The sequence below is a fragment of the Epinephelus fuscoguttatus genome, linkage group LG3 (genome assembly GCF_011397635.1).
Source record: "Epinephelus fuscoguttatus linkage group LG3, E.fuscoguttatus.final_Chr_v1".
NCBI lineage: Eukaryota > Metazoa > Chordata > Actinopteri > Perciformes > Serranidae > Epinephelus > Epinephelus fuscoguttatus.
In genome coordinates, this window is record NC_064754.1 from 3,705,856 (window position 1) to 3,724,830 (window position 18,975).

An 18,975-nucleotide genomic window follows, 5' to 3' on the forward strand; every position below is an offset into this window, starting at 1 on the left:
CTCCTTACTTTTTTTTTTTGTAGCAGTTGAGTGTTGACAGGTGGTTTAAAACAACACCAAAAGTCCCAAACTTTGATAGCAGGCCACAGAGGACAAGCTATTATACGAACGTTTTTCACCTTGAGTTAAAATTAAATAATAAATACTGGTGATTTTGCTGGTCTAAAGCCGTTTGACAGTTTTTCCTGTTGTAGGAGGAAGGCTTATATATATACAGTGTGTAGTATGTATGTACCTAGCTAACCCTACATTTTTCAGGGTTTGATTTTGGTGTTGAACAGGGAAGTAACGTATATCTTCTTCCAACCTCTCCGGGTAACGAGTATCATTATAACACACTGTGCTCCAGGTACATTTAACTTAAAATCCACAAAACCAGCCTTGAAATGAAGGAAATCTGAAATCACTGCATGAGTTTATGGCACACAGCCGTGTATTTGTTCGATCCTTGTCAGAACTGACCGATTCTTTGCTGTGATTGACCAGTTTGCAATTGAGGGGTGTAACAAAGCAAAGTGTCAGTTATGCTTAGAGCTCAGCCTGAAAACAGCTTTAGTCTCTTCAGCTGATGGCACAAAATTCAACCATTGGTTTTTCTTTTTCAGTTCCTCACATCATATTTTATAGTGCACTTAACTCTTTCATTAGTGCAGACAGAGTAAATCTCTGTTGATGGCACAGGGTTGTTTAATTTTGTTGTTTATTTACATTATTTAATGTGTTCATTCAGGTTGATTTCCTTGCAACAGGAGAGATTCCTCCGACTCTCCAAGTTGTTACAGAAGCCGACAAGTTCTCCATCTCCTCCAGCGGTGAGTTCACCACCAGAGTGAAGCTCGACTACGACGAGGCTCCACACAACTACTCTGTGACCATCTCCATCTCTGATGGGGTCTACAGTGACAGTGCGGTCGTGGAGGTTCAAGTCACTGACATCAATGACAACAGTCCTGTTTTTACCTCCAGTTCTGTCACTGAATCGGTCCCAGAGGACGCAGAGATAGGATCCAATGTTACTGTCGTTCCAGCGACAGACAAAGACAGCAGCTTCAACAAGGAGATCAGGTACTCTCTGAGAGGAGGAGAGGGGAAGTTCTCTGTCGATCCCGTGTCTGGGATGGTGAGTGTGGCTGCTGCTCTTGATAGGGAGACTAAGGCAGAGTACAACCTGCTGGTGGTGGCTGAAGATCAGGGTCGTCCAGTCAGGTCGGCCACAGCCTCCCTGCTGGTCCGTGTGTCCGACATCAACGATAACGTCCCCAAGTTCTCAGAGGCTGAGTATCCGGTAGAAGTCTTAGAGACAGAGTCAGTGGGTAAAAGCCTGCTCACTCTATCAGCCGTGGACCCTGATGAAGGAGCAAATGGGAGAGTTACTTACAGTATTTTCCAGCAAAGTCCGTCATCAGACCTTCCTGTTTTTGAGTTGGACTCTTCCAGCGGGACTCTGCGGCTGGCCCAGCCTCTGGACTACAGTGAGGTGAAGGTGTACAGTCTCAAAGTTCAGGCCTCTGATGGAGGGACTCCCTCTCTGGTTGGGAACGGCTCTGTGGTGGTGAAGGTGAAGGACGTGAACAACAACCCACCTGAGTTCAGTAAGGAAAGCTATGATGTGGCCGTCTTTGAGAACCTGGCCAGCGGTGCGTCCATCCTGACCCTGGAGGTCACTGACAGGGATGAGGTGAGTTTAACACCTGTTTCTGCATTTAATTTATTTACTTTTTGTTACAGCTGAAGTACATAGGGCACAGACAGGACACATTATATAGGTAGGATGGAGTGTTTTTTTTTTTTTTTAACCAGCTACATAAAATCTGTCTGTGGCCTGTGGTTGCTGCCAGATTCACTGTTAAGTTTTGCCACTGAATAATGCTATTGCAGGATAGTGTTTGGAGGTGTAGACTATATTAACTGGTTCTGAATTAATTAACTGGGTTGTTTTAGCCAGCGGTGGAAATCACAATACAATATTATCACAATACTTAAGTCATGATACAAGACTTATCGAGACTTATTTCAGTCAAGACAAGTCACGTCTTATTTAATGTTTTGTGGTAGGCTTAGTATCACAATAACATATCTTGCGATATATTGCAGTTTATTACCAAAGTATATATTACCAAAGCATTTACTATTTTCCTTGCAGCCTCAAAAACTGTCAACCTCGGAGAGTAAAACTATCACAAAAATAAATATACCACACAGGACTGATACTTTTCTCTAACAGATTTAAAGACTTGGCAGATTTGTATCAGATTAAAACACAGATGAATGACCTTGGCACCGCTGCTTTACAATCATAGTAATTTATTAAGATGATCTCAGTCACTTCCCAGATCATACTTCATATTACTTCTGATAAGTTCCTGCTGCTGCTGTTACAGTGCTGATGATTAACTCTGACTGTGAAGTCAGCAGAGGTATTTTACACACTTTGACCTTTTCTTTTCTTTTCTTCAGGGTGGATTCTCTGATGGTTACTTCCTCTATACCAAGGACACCTTTGATATTAACAGACAAGGTGTGGTCTCACTGAGGAAGGACGTCACCTTGGACAGAGAGACAACGGACAGCTACGTATTACAGGTACAAACAGCACAATTACATTTCCTGTCTCCCGGTTTTTTGCCTGTTTCAGTGAAAAACTTTACATACGTCCAGGTCTCAGCTTACCTCTTCTAGGATACCAGACAAAATAAAACATGACCTCATACATAAACATTTACTGGTTGCATATTTTGATATTGATGGCTTTTACAATAATGGTCTGTATTGTACATACTGTAGCTGAAAACCATGGAGTTATTTTTTTTTTTTTTCATAATTTTTAATAGGTACAAAAGTTTCTTCAGTATTGGGGCTACAGTTTGATGAAAGTTGTGAAGTTGTAGCACGTATGGTTGATTTGTTATGAATTTTCAAAGTTTTGAACTTTAGACGCTTGCTGTAGCGCCACCATCAGGACTATTGGCTTGAGTTTACAGCTGAGGATATCTGGCATGAGACTGGACCTTTGTGCAAAGTTTGGTGAGTTTTCACCCATGGGAAGTATGATTTCCTCGGAAGAAGGAAGAAGAATACCTAGGATTACAATAGTGTCCTAATGAACATCATGCTGTGTTGGAGTGTGAAGACTCGAAACAAAGGAGTCAGACCATAAACTCATTAGGAAAATGTTCTAAATCATATGAGAAGTCTGGTCACTTTCTCATAGAGTTCTTTTCGCAACCAGTGGAGTCGCCCCCTGCTGGCCATTAGGAAGAACACAGGTTTAAAGCACTTCAGCATTGGCTTCACTTTCCAGACACGGAGGCTACGTCCACCTCTTTTATACAGTCTATCACAAAAGCTGACATTTTGTTTTATGAAACAAAATTAGCACCATACATATATATCATAGGAGTGAGTTTGCTCAGCTGAGTTTGTGATATTCTCTGTGTCTGTATCCAGGTCGTGGCGGTGGATCAGGTCACTGACGGTCTCAATTCAACAGCTCAGCTCAACATCACCATCCTGGACTACAATGACAATGCACCACAGTTCCCGAGTATCCCAGACCCCCTCACTATCCCTGAAGATGACTACTCGGAGGAAAATCCAGGAGAAATTTTCACCATTGTGCCCACAGATGCCGACCTCGGGCCCAACGGAGAGGTCACCCTGTCCCTCCCCTCCCCTCACCCGCTCTTTAGATTCAGAGAGGTGAGGCCAAGAGAGAGGATCGTTGATGTATGATATATGAAGGTATTTGCACGGGCTCTGAGATCATGTGTTGTGTTGCAGGACGGGACGTTGCTGGCTGTTGGCTCTCTGGATCGGGAGAGCAGGGAAATGTATGATCTGGTTGTGAGGGCCTCAGACAAAGGCAGCCCACAGAGAGAGGTAGGAGACACATCATAGTCAAATATGTTTAAGCTCATATTTTAACAAAATGATGTTTAGCTGATAATGATTTAGGAAGATCACAGCTAACTAATAAAATAATGTTTTAATAGTGGAAACACCAGATTTGGCTATTATTTGGATATTGCAATCTAAACCTCCTTTACCATTACCCTGACTCCTGTGCACCAGAACATCACCACAGTCAGAGTGCGCCTCATCGATGTCAATGACAACAGACCTGAGTTCAGCTCCAGCAGCTACGTCAGCAGCATCCTACTGAAAGACGCTGAGGAAGGGAAGCTGCTTCTGAACCTGTCTGCCACCGACAGAGACGCAGGGAACAACTCACTCATCACCTACAGGTCAGTTCAGTTGACTGTGATATCACTTAAACTGTCCGTTTGCACCTCGAGATACTTCAGGTCAGTTCTTTGCAAAGTTCAAGGAAAAACATGACACTGGAATAATTAAGAGTTCTAGATCCTGATTAAATTAAGACTTTTAAACTGTGTCTGCATAAACTCCTGTCTCTAAAATGTATCATTTATCAGCTGTCAAAAACAGTTCTCACAGTGTGTTACGTTCCAGTTTATTGTGCTGATTTCAGTTGAATTATATTTGTATATCTCAGCTTGTATTATGTAATTAATTACTCTGCTCTCTGCTGTTGTAGTTTCTCTGCAGGAAGTTCTCCATATTTGGCCTTAGACAGTGAGAGTGGGGCTGTGACACTGACCTCTGACCTTGCTGATGTCACAGAAGATACCACCATAGTGCTGACAGCCATGGCTAAAGACCATGGCCAGCCTCCTCTGCACTCCACAGGTCAGTCTGACGGCACCCACAAGTCTCCATGTGGCCTGCTGTCAGGTCAGCCAACCATTCAGCAACATGAAGAGGACGTTTGTGCACGACACTTTAGACTATGTGTCAGAAACTGAAGCAACATTTCTTTTCTTTTCAGTCACTTTAGAGCTTGAACATTGGTGGAAGAAGTACTCAGATACTTAACTGAAGTGAGAGTAGTGATATCACGATGTAGAAATACTCCATTACATGTAAAAGCTTCAAAATGTTGCATTTTATATATCAATGTGTCCATTGCAGCTCGTGTCGTGGTGAATCTGAGGGTTGTCAGTCTGGTGGAGGGCGTGGCCTTCCGAAACTCCTCCTACAACTTCAGCCTACTTGAGAACCAGCCGGCGGGGTTGATGGTGGGGAGGGTCTGGGCCTCCTCGGGAAGTAACCTTTACAATGTCTCTTACACACTAAAAACACACGCTGACCTGTTCTCCGTCAATGCCAGTGGAGCCGTCCTGACCAGAACGGTGCTGGACAAAGAAGAGCAGGAGTGGTACTTCCTGGATGTGGAGGCAGTGGACACAAGGACTCCCCCTACGACGGCAGTGGCAATGGTATGATCTGGGTTTTGTTTTTTAAATTGTGTTCATCCTGCCGACATGTTTATGAGCTGAATATTACAGGTGATGATTATTATTGACAACCACAACCAGTGTGTTGATTTCCATTCTCAGAGCTCACTGGTGTCTTCTCTCAAGACCTCTCACCTCTCTCTTGGGCTTGTTGGAAATGGTGTTTAACAGCTGCAAAAAACTGAACCTTTAAAAAAAAAAAAACATTTATTTGCACCATCACTGTCTGCACAAATACAGTGAAACACATGACATACTGTTGAGCTTATTCTGCAGAGATTATTATGGATGCCAGTGTGGTTTTAAATCACTTTTAAATCACATTGTCCGTCCATAAGATATTTTCCTAATTATAGATATTACTAAATAAAAGTATTTTTGTCTGTCCTCTGCAGCCTGGACTGATTCAGAGAAGTTCTCTTCAGTCTTTTGACCTGTGTCTTGTGTTTCTCTCTCAGGTCCGAGTTCAGGTGGAGGATGTGAACGAGCCTCCACAGTTTCCCTCTGAGGTTTATCGTGCCTCTGTGTTCAGCATCGCCCCGTATAAAACCCCTGTCATCTATGTCAAGGTAAACACGCCCACTTTCTGTCAGTTTCCATTTGTCAGAAACATCCTCAAGAGACACATCTAATAAAACACCAGTGTATCAGATAAGACCAGAGGCTACATTTATCTCCTCTGATGTATGATGGCACAATTACTGCAGTTGTGATAAACGGTGAGTGTGTACTTTGAACTGAAACCCAGCAGGCTGTTCACACTGTGAGTGGTGTGGTTAATGAGCAGCAGTGAAACACGTCATTAGGAGTCGAGGAGGATCTTAGTATCAGTCATAAAGTCAGCCGTCTGAAAAGAGAAAACTGCTCTGAAAAGATTTAAAAAATGCTATCATATTTCATGTCTCCATCTGCTGGTGTGCCATCATGATAAGAGTATGTATGCATGATATGATGTTAATTCCACTACAGAAGAGACTTGATGATCACTAAATCGGGGATATATTGATATCAGTATCCGCCAAATTAGTTTTTTATATATCAGCAGATCGGATATCAGCAAAAACATCCAACACCATGCATCCCTAGTCAATAGTGGTTAAAAAAATCTGATGTTTTGGTCCCATATGGGGGCGGCTGTGGCTCAGGAGGTAGATTGGGTCGTCCACTAATCGATTCAGTTAGGACTTGGTGTTACAGTCCCCAGAGTTTCAACACGCTTCATGCCAGAGCATAGGTGTTTCGGCCGTGACCACCTGGCAGAGCCACCCACTGACACATCATCAGTTGTGCCCCTAAACGTCATTGGTTGATTCTGCCTTTATCACAAGACACCCTCCATGTAGGGAGGCCCACCTCAGGCTGATCAGGCCTGGGTGTGTGTCAGAAGGTTGGCTCCTCCATGGTCACCTACCGGCACAGACTGGATCCTTGCTTTTCAGCCATAGCCAGTTACTGCACCTCTCAGCTGTACTGGCTGAACTTTCACCACTTTCCTCTGGGCCTGCTTATGAATCCTGATTTCCTTGAGGAGCCAAGTGGTGAATATAGCAACGAAGCCTCTGCAGCCTACCTCGATCGGTTGCAGCTCAGCTTTCCAGCCTCTCGTCGCCGCTCCAGTTACAGGGTCAGCGAAGCGCAATCAGCAGTTCCATCCTCGGCTTTTTCAGTCTGTATGTCAAAGTATCCTTGGGCAAGATACTTGCTCATGATGGCTGTTCCATCAGTGTGTGAATGATTGCTGAGTAGCAGGTGACACCCTGTATGGTAGCCTCAGCCACCAGTGTGTGAATAGGTGAATGTGACATGAAGTGTGAAAGTGCTTTGAGTGGTCAGAAGACTAGAGAAGCTCTATTCAAGTGCAGGTTCATTTATATGTGGCCATCAGGTGTTTTGAATGTTGCAGAACTCTATTTCTGATCTGGCTCATTCCTCTCTACATCATCAGCTTGGTGTCAGTGGATAATGTGGTAAAATAAAACTATGCAGTGTAAAGGAAAAACATGAGTCCTCAGAACCAAAATTTAAATATTTATAACTGATATAGCCACAGTGCAGTCTAGGAATAAGTCCCCAAACCCAAAGATGAGTTATCATGTTAGCTCTCTTGGTTGCCTCATCTTGAAGTCAATGGGATTTTTTGGGCTGTGGTTCACACAAGCTTAAGAGATTTCCAGGTTTTGTTCTGTAGTGTAAAATCAATTAAAAATCATTAAATACCCCACTCAAAAATGTATAAGCTTTTACCTGTCTTAAAAAAGGTGGTTGCCAACAAGTGACTAAGTGAGACCACAGTGTCGGGGACTTTAAAGGGAGAGTTCAGATTTTTTCAAGTGGGGTTACATAGGGTACCTATCCGTAGACAGTAAATTACTTAAAGAAGATGTCAGCGCTGGGAGAAGCAGGCAGGAGTCCAACATAGATGCTAAGCCATCTACTGCTGTGCAGGGTTCAGCAAGAAAACATATTTTAGCCACCTAAAAAAATCATCGACTAAATACATCGACTAAAAGTCTGCTGGCGTCTCCCAAAGGCTCTGCTACTCTTGCATTAATTAACATTCTTTACATTTGTGTTTTTGCACAATGTGTAAAATTCTGATAGTTGAGGACTTTAGATTTTCATATAATAAAGAGCAGATAATGTACACTGTTACCTCGTCATCTCTGTCAAACCTCCAGGCTTCAGACCCTGATGTCGGTGAGGGGGGTCAGCTCGACTACAGTGTGTCAGGGGACAGTCCTTACTTTGACGTGGAGCCGTCCTCGGGTCTGGTGTACGTGGTGTCAGTGGTGGGTCTGGCTGGACAGACAGCTGTAGTGGAGGTGAAGGCCAAAGACCGTGGAGATCTTTACGCTACGACCAAGGTGGAGGTGAGTGTGGAGGATTGAATGATGTGGTTCATGAAGACAGAGAAAAAAGTATCAACATTTTTGGAAAAATAAGAAAAAGCAAATTAACTCAAGCAGATGCGTGGGGGAAGGGGAGACGTGGGGCTTAACTTTGTGTCTTTCTTTAGCCCTCCCTCATGTTATTACTATTCCCTATGGATCCTTCCTTAACTAAAAAATAAAAATTAAAAACCTGGAATGCATTCCTCCAAATATGTCAAAATAATAGAAAAGTATTGAGTTGGTAAAATATGTTTCACAATAGATAACAAAGCGGATTGGATAAAAACATCTTCTCTTCCAATAACTTTCCTACAGTCTGTAAGTAAGCTGTAAAAATGCATAAATTATTTACTTTAAAATAGTTTTCAATTGTATTCAGTCTCAGTGTTTTTACTGCGTACGTGCTAATGCTCACTACAATTTGGCATTTTGATGCTCTCAGGTCTGTTTGTAATTCAGATTGTTTTAATTTAAATGAGATACACTCTTCTGCCCCCAGGTGGAGGTGCAGGGAAGTGCAAGCAGTGACGACGTAGCGGTCATCTCTCTCAACAAGCCTGCTAACATAGTGGAGCAGAAAGTCCCACAGTTGGAGAAGTAAGACAAGACATTTATCTCATGATGTAAGGATTGTTTGGATATATATTCTCTACAGTTTTATTGTTATCATGTCTTTTTCCTGTCAGGTCTTTGGGTGCAGCTCTGGAATGGACTGTGAACATCATTGAGGTGACGAGTGCTAACGGAGGATCCTCTCAGTCCAGATCGCTGAGAGCTGCAGTGAAGACTTTGGTCAGCTTCATCAGTGTAGATGGAGGAGAGGTCGTTTCCTCTGAAGAGGTCACAAAGTAAGAGTCAATATATATGCATGTGCAATATGCAATATATATTACACATAAATTAATACAAAATCACACTTATTAATTACACTAATTATTATTGCTAGCTGACAGTGGTGCAATGTAACTAAGTAGGACAATATTCATCATCATCATCATGTTATTATTATTATGATTATTATTAAAAATAATAATAGTAATAATAATAATAATAACAAATTTATTTGGTATGGTATCCTTTCATATCTAAAAAAAAGTCATAGTAGGGAATGTCATAAAAAGTCATAATATAATATGTCTAAAACAAGTCAAAGCATATCATGTCATAAAAAAAGTTATACTATAGTATACAGTTAAAACTTTCACAGTATATTATGCCATAAAAATAGTCATAGTTAAGCATGTCCTACAAAAAAAAGCAGTAGTATAGTATGTCGAAAAAGTCATAGTACAGTATGTCATAAAAAAGTCATAGCATAGCATATCAAAAAAGTCATAGTATAGTATGTTGAAAAAAGTCATAATATAATATGTCATAAGTTATAATGTGTTTTTTTTTCCTTTAAAAAGTCATACTGTAGCATGTCATTAAAAAAGTAATAAAATAGTATGTCAAAAAAGTCATAGTATAGTGTGTTGAGAAAAGTCACAGTATGCATGTTAATAAGTCATTGTATAGCATGTAAAAAAAAGTCATAGTATAGTATTTAAAAAAAACACGGTTCAGTATTTCAAAAAATGTCATATTATGGTATTTTAAAAAAGTCATGGTATAGCATGTCAATAAAAGGCATAGTATAGTATGTTGAAAAAATTGATAGCATACGATGACTATTTTTTAACATACTGTACTGTGACATTTTTATTACATACTACACTATGACTTTTTTGACATGATATACGATGATTTTTTTTCGACACACTATACTATGACTTTTTTTCCACATGCTATACTGACATTTTCAACATGCTATACTATGACTTTTTTCCACATACTACACTATGACTTTTTCGAGATACTGTACTATGACTTTTTTAATACATGCTACACTATGACTTTTTCAACATGCTATACAGTGACTTTTTTTGACATGCTACGCTATGATTTTTTTCGACATGCTATACTATGACTTATTTATTACATACTACACTTTGGCTTTTTTGACATGCTATACTATGATTGTTTTCAACATACTATACTATGACGTTTTTATTACATGCTATACTATGACTTTTTCAACATGCTATATTGACTTTTTTAGACATTCTATATTATGACTTATTTATTACATACTACACTTTGACTTTTTTGACATACTATACTATGATTTTTTTTCGCCATACTATACTATGACTTTTTTCGCCATACTATTAAAATAATGACAGTATTGTATATTGTTTGTATATTTATAGTTTGTTTGTCTTGTCAACAAAAGAGATAAGCAAAGCAAGTTTATTCAGACAGCACATTTTGGAAACAAGGCAGTCAAAGTGTTTTACATAAAACATCATAAGCATTGAGACAACGTGCAAAAGAGACCCATTATTTTATCACTGAATATTTATCCTGCACCTCTCAGGTTTATGAGATGATTTTTCACACAGTCACGTGACAGTTCTAAGATCTGACCAGTCGTGGGGGAGCTGTAACCTTCTTTAACCTCCTGATCTCTTCTGTCGGCTCCATCAGGAAGCTAAAGAGCAAATCAGCTGCAGTGACGGCAGAGCTGACCGAGGTGTTCGGAGAAGATCTTCATTTTGACGTGGAGATGCCTCAAAGCCCTGCCCCCAACCAGGCTGTGGTCATCGCTCTGGGCATCCTGTTGGCTCTGAGCATGCTTGGATTGATTGTTTCTGTTGCCCTGATCATCAGGTGAGACTGGAAACACCACAGTAGAAACTCACCTGCTTCAGACTGGTTATGGTACCTTAGCAACAAGTTTCTTACATTAACTTTAAGTATGTCAGTACTGAGTTCACAGCCGGTTACCGCCACCTCCAAGTGGAGCAAAACTTTTGTGTTGATTGGTGAAAGGAGTAATAATTTCAGCACTATTTGTAAATGATCTCAGAATTCTGAAACATGTCAATTTTGAGATTAAAATCTGAAGAATCTGAAGTTTTTTCATACAGCAGCATTCAGACACAGGGTGATTCAAAGTGCTTTATAGGGGCATAGAGATACACATAAACATAAGATATCAAAAACTTTTCATTGAACTGCATTTAATGAACAATAAAAACAAAACACAAGAACAAGCAAAGACATAGTTAAAGATTAGAAAGACATTGCATTTTGAAGACAAGAAATAGAAGGAGCAATCCAGTTGTTATTTATTGGAAAATTAAAGGTCAGAATGCAGAATTCATTTCCATCACTGTGTTTAAAATCGATTGTTATGTCTGACAATTTATGAAAACGATCCCCACAGAAACAGACCTTTTTGTTCAGGAGTAAGATTATTTTTGTTTAACCAGAAACAGCCCTGATATCGACATCGCCAAACTCACCAAACTCCATTTGTGAAAGGCGTCTGATAGCAGCACAAGAAAAGTGATGTCGCTCCAGGTTTCAAAAGGTTAAACAAAAAATCAAAAGTTTGACAGCGCGTATCCTGAATCTACATTTTTAATGCAGTTTTTTCCAAGTTAAATAAAGTGGTAATAAAAGGAGTCTCAGACATGGAGGTGGGGCATGTTTGGAATATTTATATGCTGAAAAATCAGCGTCTCAACATATGAATGAAATGATTATGATGTCGGGATATGTCAACATGTGTTTACTCTCTCAGGTTCAAGATGACACAGAAACATCAGGATACTGACAAAGAGAGTTTTGACATCGACCGACATGCTGAAGGTTACATGTAAGTCCTCTGAACAGCTCCTCATGTTCAAATGTCATCACAGTTCTCTGTTTTTAACGGATATCCCCCCCGTTATGTTCCAGGAACTGGACACAGACGAGTCCTGAAACCACTGAGCAGGTAAAAAAAAAAGAAATCATTTAGATCTCATTTCAAATGTCACAATGAAAAATTTAAACAGTTAAATATGTCGTATGAGCAGAAGCGGTCACAAGAGGACAAGCAGCAGAGGACGGACAAAGAGACAGCTCAGTGGGACAGATGGACAGACGACGGTGGATCAGTAAAGACAGGTGGTGACAGTGTGAGATCTAAACAGGACAGACAGACGGAGGACGTGGACAGTGACAGCGATGAAAGTCACACTTCTTCTCTCTGATGTGAACACAGCACTTTTCAGTCCGGCTGTATGGAGTGTGCAGAGTGCCACTAAAATAATCAGAGACTTTTATTGAGTTTAATTTGATCCAATTAAAACATTTTAATTAGTGCCGTCGCTACAAGCTGCCTGATTCCCAAATTCCCAGATGCTTCATTTGTTTTAGATGATTTATGAATCACAATCAATTCAATTTTATTTATAAAGCCCAATATCACAAACTTCAAACTCTATTTAAAGTTAAGATTTAAGGACAGGGGCGCCGTTCTCTGAGTTGAGTTTGTTTTAAACGATAAAGCGCTGATTTATTTATTACCATGATGTGGCAGCTGAAACTCAGATCTGTTTATTCCAAACATTAATTTATGAAAGGATTACTTAAATTTGCGCATACCGTTTTTTTTTTAACTCACGTGTTTCTCACTGTCTTCATCAGTAGATGGAGTTCACTCACTTGTCATGGAGATGGCAAAGTTTTTATCAGGTGATTTATGTATCTTGAAACAGTAATCTCTGTGGCTGCATCTGAAATTACACATTAATATGCCATTTAATGCGCTATAACAGCAGGTTTGATTTTCTTAATATGTCCAAAACCTGAAAACAGCGGTATGTAAATGGCATACTGTTTCTGTAAAATATTTGAGTATTAAACACTAGATACTACGCTTGGACGGCATGGTGGAGCAGTGGTTAGCATTATTGTCTCACAGCAAGAGAGTTCCTGGTTCAAACCCAGGGTGGAGGAGCCCTTCTGTGTGGAGTTTCCTCCAGGTGCTCCAGCTTCCTCCCACAGTCCAAAGACATGCAGGTTAACTGGTGACTCTAAATTGTCCGTAGGTGTGAATGTGAGTGTGAATGGTTGTCTGTCTCTATGTGTCAGCCCTGTGATAGTCTGGTGACCTGTCCAGGGTGAACCCTGCCTCTCACCCAGTGTCAGCTCTGATAGGCACATTATTTCACCTGTTCATTCACTAGTGTGGCGGCTTTTAGACAAAGAGGGTGAGTTTGTGGCTCCAATATTTTCTGCTGACTGCAAGTTTATAAAGTGATCACATCACTTATTTAGTTTCATCTCACGTTGCTTTAGTTTTCTGGGGGGTTTTTTGTTTTTTTTTTTAAATAAATCATCTTAAAACACATCTTTGGACATGAGTCACAGTTACGAGCCTATTCAGCCTCTTGGCGGCTTTTCTCCATCGACAGAAGTCACAACACACACGTTGGGTATGTATGTGAATTCAGATGCAGCACATGAGTGTTGAGCAAACTCCAGCCATTGAAGAAGACCATGAGATGCTGCTGAAAGAACCTGATAAATAACAATGATCATAATCTCCAGATTTATAAATGCTAAAATTAAAGAGTCAAATTTAATAACTTGTAAAAATCAATGTTAAATTATTCCGGGGCACTCTGCAGCCTCCATACACTCATCACAGCAGCTGATTTTAGTCTCTTTAGTGAAGCTGTTTTATTGAATGAAATCAGCTGCTGACGTGTTCAGTTTGCAGACTTTTGAAATAAATTCTCGGTCCATGCTGAGACACAGAGCGAGACAAATGACGAACAAAATGGCATCTTGTCTAGAGAAGTCAGTTTAATTTTGTAACCACGTAAAAAAAAAAACCCACACATTTGATATTGAGCAGAATGTTTGTTGGAACGATTGTGTTGCTGTAAAAAGTTCACCAGGAGCTGATGTGACTGCTGTAAAGTTCAGTTTTTAATCTATTAAAAATTATTTCACCTTCCTGGGTAATTTATTGTTTCCTGTAAAATGGCAGCCAGACTGAGCTGAACTTTAATGTTTAGAATTTGAAAGAAATAAAAACTGTTCCGTTTTCAGCTTTATTCTTATTTTCCTCTGTTCCTCTTTAAAGCACTTTATTAGCAAAACATGTAAATAATATTAACACAGCTGTGCAGTAACACTGGTGTCTGTGCAAACAATCTGTAAAAATAAAAAACATTTTCAATCATATCAGTGTGGGATTTTTCTTTTTCTGATATTTGCAAAAAAACTTTTAACCATTTTGATATTTTGCATTTGTAATTTAAAATATTTCCCCATGTTTCTGAAGAGAGAGAGAGAGAGAGACACTAACTTCCACGTCAGTCAGGCCGCTATTAACAAAGTTAGCGAGCTACTGCTTGGCTAGGGTTAGCTTAGCATCTAAGTAACTTCTGTAACGAGAATTTTAAAAAGCACTCAGGATTTATGTTTATTTAATACTAAACTCTGTGGTACGGGATTACATGTGTGAAAGAGCATGTTATGACTTGTTTAGGGCTCAAAGTTCAGGACTTGGGACTTGTCAGTCTCGACTAAAGCTGAATCCAAATGTCTGCACTTTACCGCAGTTGCAGACTCGCGGACTTTGCGGGCGCGTTCCCAGGAATCCACAAATTATTCAGTCCACAAAGTCAAGGTCAAGTCTGCAGACTTCAGCAGACTTTACCAATTTAATAACCTCCAATTCATTGCCACACGAACGTGACAGGCTTTTTTCAATCGCCAAAAAACAAAACAAAAAAAACGTATGAATGTGTAAAGTAGTTATTGATAGTTAGACCTATTAAAGTGTTACTTGAATTGTGTGGGCCTGAAATAATATTCAACATCATGATACAGAGATATGTGGAAGTACAGGCTGGAGAGGGAATGAAAAGGCATTTTATCACTGTGTTATATATCATCTTACTATATAATGACGAAAACTCTGTCTGTGTGTGTGTTCCACGTTTTTCTCCTCACTGACTTGGTCAATCCATGTGAAATTTGGCACAGTGGTAGAGGGTCATGGGAGGATGCCAATGAAGCAATATTACATCAATTGGCCAAAGGGGGGCGCTATAGCAACTGATTGAAATGTCAAACTTTGAATGGGCATATCTCATGCCCTGTATGTGGTAGAGACATGAAACTTTGCACAGAGATGCCTCTCCTCATGAGGAACACATTTGCCTCAAGAACCCATAACTTCCGCTTATATAGATTTTCCGCCATTTTGAATTTTTTGAAAAACACTTCAAATGGATCTCTTCCTAGGAAGTTTGAGCGATCTGCATGAAACTGGGTGAACATAATCTAGGGAGCAATATCTAAAGTTCCCTCTTGGCAAAAGTTGGAAAACTTCCTAAAACTGAGCTTCTATAAGGCAATGAATATTGCGGAGGGCGTGGCTCATCACATAAAGGTGTAGAACATCTCAAGGGTTTCACCCATCACCACGCAACTTTGTAGGCATATGAGCACACATAATCTGAGGGGACCCCTCCATTATTGACCCCATCAAACAAAATGGGGGCGCTAGAGAGCTCATTTCTTATCTAGGCCTAACCGCCATATGGATTTTTACTAAACTTGGTAGATATGTAGAACAGGACGCCTCAAGGTGACTGGAGAAATTTAACTCTAATTGGCAACTGGGTGGCGCTATAACAACAGAAAAATGCTTCAAAATGGCTAAAATGCGACCGATCGCTGTGGCTCCCCCTGTGGACCAATGTTGGTGTTGTTTCTAATGTTTGGTATGACTAAGTCATGGTATGGTATGCTGTACATAATCACAGAAACTGTCAGTGTGTCATTCTGTCAGTCAGTCATTCTGTCTGTCCCACGTTTTTCTACTCACTGACGTGGTCAATCTATGTGAAACTGCACATAGGCATTGAGGACTGGCATAGGTAGAAGGGGACAAAGATGGCTATGGATATGGACTAGTAAGTGTTAGAAGCTAAAAAATGGCCGAAAAACAACAAAGAAGGTTTCTAATGTCAATAATACCCAATTTATTGTGTTATAGTCCTTAATAACAAACATTTTTTGTTTTTAAAGGCTGTAGCCTGTTATATAGAGATGTATTAATACATTTTTGTTCAGTTACAAAAAGCCTCTACATGGGATTTATATCTCGGCACTATTCACCAACTTATATGACAGATATATAAATATGACAGCAGCAATAGTTGAACTCAACCACGGCAACGAGTTAAACGGTGGACATTTGGATTCAGCCTTAGAACTTGAGCACAGAGACTTGAGTCTTACTTGTGACCTGCAAAACAAGGACTTGGTCCCACCTCTGCAAAAAGGTTCAACAAAGTGACGTGATAAAACCCACTGCCATCAAACCACCATGCTGCTGCAGTGATAACAAGACAAGTAGCTTTTTGTTTCCTCCAGTGTGATATTAAAAAAGACTGTGTACTCACCTCAACCAGGCTTTGTGATGACTTTAACTTTCCGTACGTCTGCAGCCTGAAAACAACTTCAAACTTGTATTTTTCTAAACACACAAACGCTGAGGAAAAGAAAAAAACCCTCAGAGCTCCACATGGATTTCAGTTCATAATTCTTCATATTAAAACTGTTTTTATTAATTTATTCTCTATTAAAATAAAATCAGAAGAAAATCAGAACACAGCAGAAGAAGCGAAAATAAACAATAGATTATGGAATGTATTTCAGTAAAGAAAATAAAAGCTCCAGCTGGTCCAACATGGGGGCTTTATTACAACCACAGTCAAATAAAGCACCGCTTTTATATATTCATATATATATAAAGATATTTATATATATATTTATATAGTTTTCATATACACCTTCAGGCAATGACTAGAGAGGATTCTTTACAGAATCAAGTTTCTTGTGGTTCTCTTAATTTACAGGTAAACTTAGTTTCTGGATAATTAAACCACAGAAAAAGTCAAGGCAACTTTCTTTTGCCTCGTTCATAAAGTACAAAACTGGCACAGAGGACGACCATTTTTATACACAGTAAAAATGCAATAAAATTAAATTACGTACAGAGGAGACAAAAGTTCTGTAAACCTTTCCCCGTTACAGCAAACCTCAAACAAATAAAATCACTTTCTAAAACAAATTCAAATCAGTATAAAACACACAAAAAAACAACAGAACAAAAACTCTTTTTTTGCCCTTTGAAAAAAATGTGCTATAGCTTGTACGACTTTTTCTGTTTTTCTTCTTTATTTGTCAAACGGGGGGGTCGGCTGTGCGTGGAGTCGGAGTTTTATAGAGCGAAACGACACGGCGAGAGCCACTGAAGCTGGAAAAACCGACCGACTGAACATCAGCAGAAGGCAACGGACAGCAGCACACAAACAGCAGAAGAAGAAGAAGAAACCGAAACAGGAAACAGTTTTTTCCTCTGAGCAGGATTCAGATTTCCAAAGAGAAAAATTAAAAACAAAAAGGAAAAGAAAAGTTAAAGATCTCATGGCGGCTGTATGTTGATGATGTCATGAAGAGGGCGGGCCTTTAACAGACAGTTTGGTAACTATGGCGATGGTGGCTTCCACCGTCCTGTACAGCATGTCCAGCATGTCAGGTTGGGGGCCGGCATTTGGAAACACCTGTGAGGAGGAGGTGTGGCCACTGCAGCCTTCTGGCCCCTCCCCCAACAGCCCAAGGGCCGATGGGAAGGCGGCATCCTCTGAGAGGGGCGGGGCTGAGCTGCTGCTGGTCTTAGAGCCCGCCTCCTTTTCTTCCTTCACCTCCTCTGACATCGCCTCACCCCTCCTCCCTTCCCGCTGCTCTGCCTCCTCCTCCTCACCTGCCGCCACGTGTCGCTCAGGCTCCTCCCCCTGCACAAATCCCTCCCCTGCCTCCTGCAGCAAGGAGGAAGATGAGGAGAACGAGGAGGAGGAGGATGAAGACGCCTCCATCTTCTCCTCTTTTGGAGAAGAGTCCAGGTTTCCAGAGGAGGTGGGGGCGGGGTCGGGAGAGGGCGGGTCCTGCTCAGTGCCCGGGTCGATCAGCGAGGAGGAGTCTCGTGTCTCCGTGTCCGAGGTGCTGGTGGGCGTCAGCGCCTCCTGGTGGTCGGGCTTCGGCTCGCCGCAGGGCGGTAGGGCCGAGGAGGAAGAGGAGGAGGAGGAAGAGGTGGAGGCCACGCAGAGCGGCGCCGCTGCATCGACGGCTCTGTCGTCATCACTGCTCACCCTCCGCCGCTTCACCGGGGTCGCACCTTCATCCTCAGCTGACACACACACACACACACACACACACACACACACACACACACACACACACACACAAGCATTTGTTTAATACGTGCAGGTTTTTAGATTTTTGTCTCCGTCCTTTAAATATAAGGAAGGCTAATAGAATTGAATTTGTGTTAATTTGGTCGCAGCACTGAAAAACTTATACTGTAGTTATAAGTTGTGCTAAAGACTAAAATTAAGTGATTTCTTAATGAACATTTTTCAAAGATGTCTGTTTGACTGACAGGACTGAAAAAAGAAACACTGAGGCATCGATTCAAAGTTAAAATTAAACTGATTTATAGAGCTGCCTCCTCGTCAACTAAACGTTAGTCGAGGACAAAGGTCATTAGTGGGCAAGATTTCATTGGTCACAAAAAAAAAAACAACAACAAACATGAAACTATCAGGAGCTGCACCTTGTCAATATAAATCCAAACCTATATGACTGGAACATGTGTGACTTTAATGTGAAAGGACAGACACAGGAAGTGTCCACGCTCAGCAGTCAGACAGGAGTCAGGTTAATTTCCAGGGCTGGTACCTGCGGTTATTCCACAGGCTAGTTAATAACATGTCGGGCAGGAAATCCAAAGTGTGGCATCATTTTGAGAAGGTGAAGGACGAACCCAAGGTGATATGTAAACTCATCTTCATTGGTCGACTACAAAC

At 40.7% G+C, this 18,975-nt stretch overlaps 2 protein-coding genes across 3 annotated transcripts in view; one reads left to right on the plus strand and one right to left on the minus strand.

The window, feature by feature from the left end:
* Positions 1-14,839, plus strand: part of LOC125883242 (protocadherin Fat 4) — a 36,374-nt gene extending 21,535 nt beyond the window's left edge. Inside the window, exons 21-35 of the mRNA XM_049567495.1 lie at positions 731-1,678; positions 2,458-2,583; positions 3,448-3,699; positions 3,781-3,879; positions 4,072-4,244; positions 4,556-4,707; positions 4,990-5,297; positions 5,774-5,884; positions 7,994-8,185; positions 8,706-8,803; positions 8,893-9,054; positions 10,736-10,918; positions 11,838-11,912; positions 11,996-12,032; positions 12,115-14,839. Of these exons, the coding sequence (XP_049423452.1) occupies positions 731-1,678; positions 2,458-2,583; positions 3,448-3,699; positions 3,781-3,879; positions 4,072-4,244; positions 4,556-4,707; positions 4,990-5,297; positions 5,774-5,884; positions 7,994-8,185; positions 8,706-8,803; positions 8,893-9,054; positions 10,736-10,918; positions 11,838-11,912; positions 11,996-12,032; positions 12,115-12,291 (3,093 nt within the window). The 3' untranslated portion in view covers positions 12,292-14,839. The remainder of the gene's footprint in view (positions 1-730; positions 1,679-2,457; positions 2,584-3,447; positions 3,700-3,780; positions 3,880-4,071; positions 4,245-4,555; positions 4,708-4,989; positions 5,298-5,773; positions 5,885-7,993; positions 8,186-8,705; positions 8,804-8,892; positions 9,055-10,735; positions 10,919-11,837; positions 11,913-11,995; positions 12,033-12,114) is intronic.
* Positions 14,840-16,646: 1,807 nt separating this feature from the next.
* The window catches only part of usp34 (ubiquitin specific peptidase 34), a 75,393-nt gene continuing 73,064 nt past the window's right edge, over positions 16,647-18,975 (minus strand). For both annotated transcript variants that reach the window (XM_049572470.1, XM_049572469.1), the window contains exon 78: positions 16,647-18,296. In XM_049572470.1, coding sequence (XP_049428427.1) covers positions 17,560-18,296 — 737 coding nt within the window. In that variant the 3' untranslated portion in view covers positions 16,647-17,559. The remainder of the gene's footprint in view (positions 18,297-18,975) is intronic.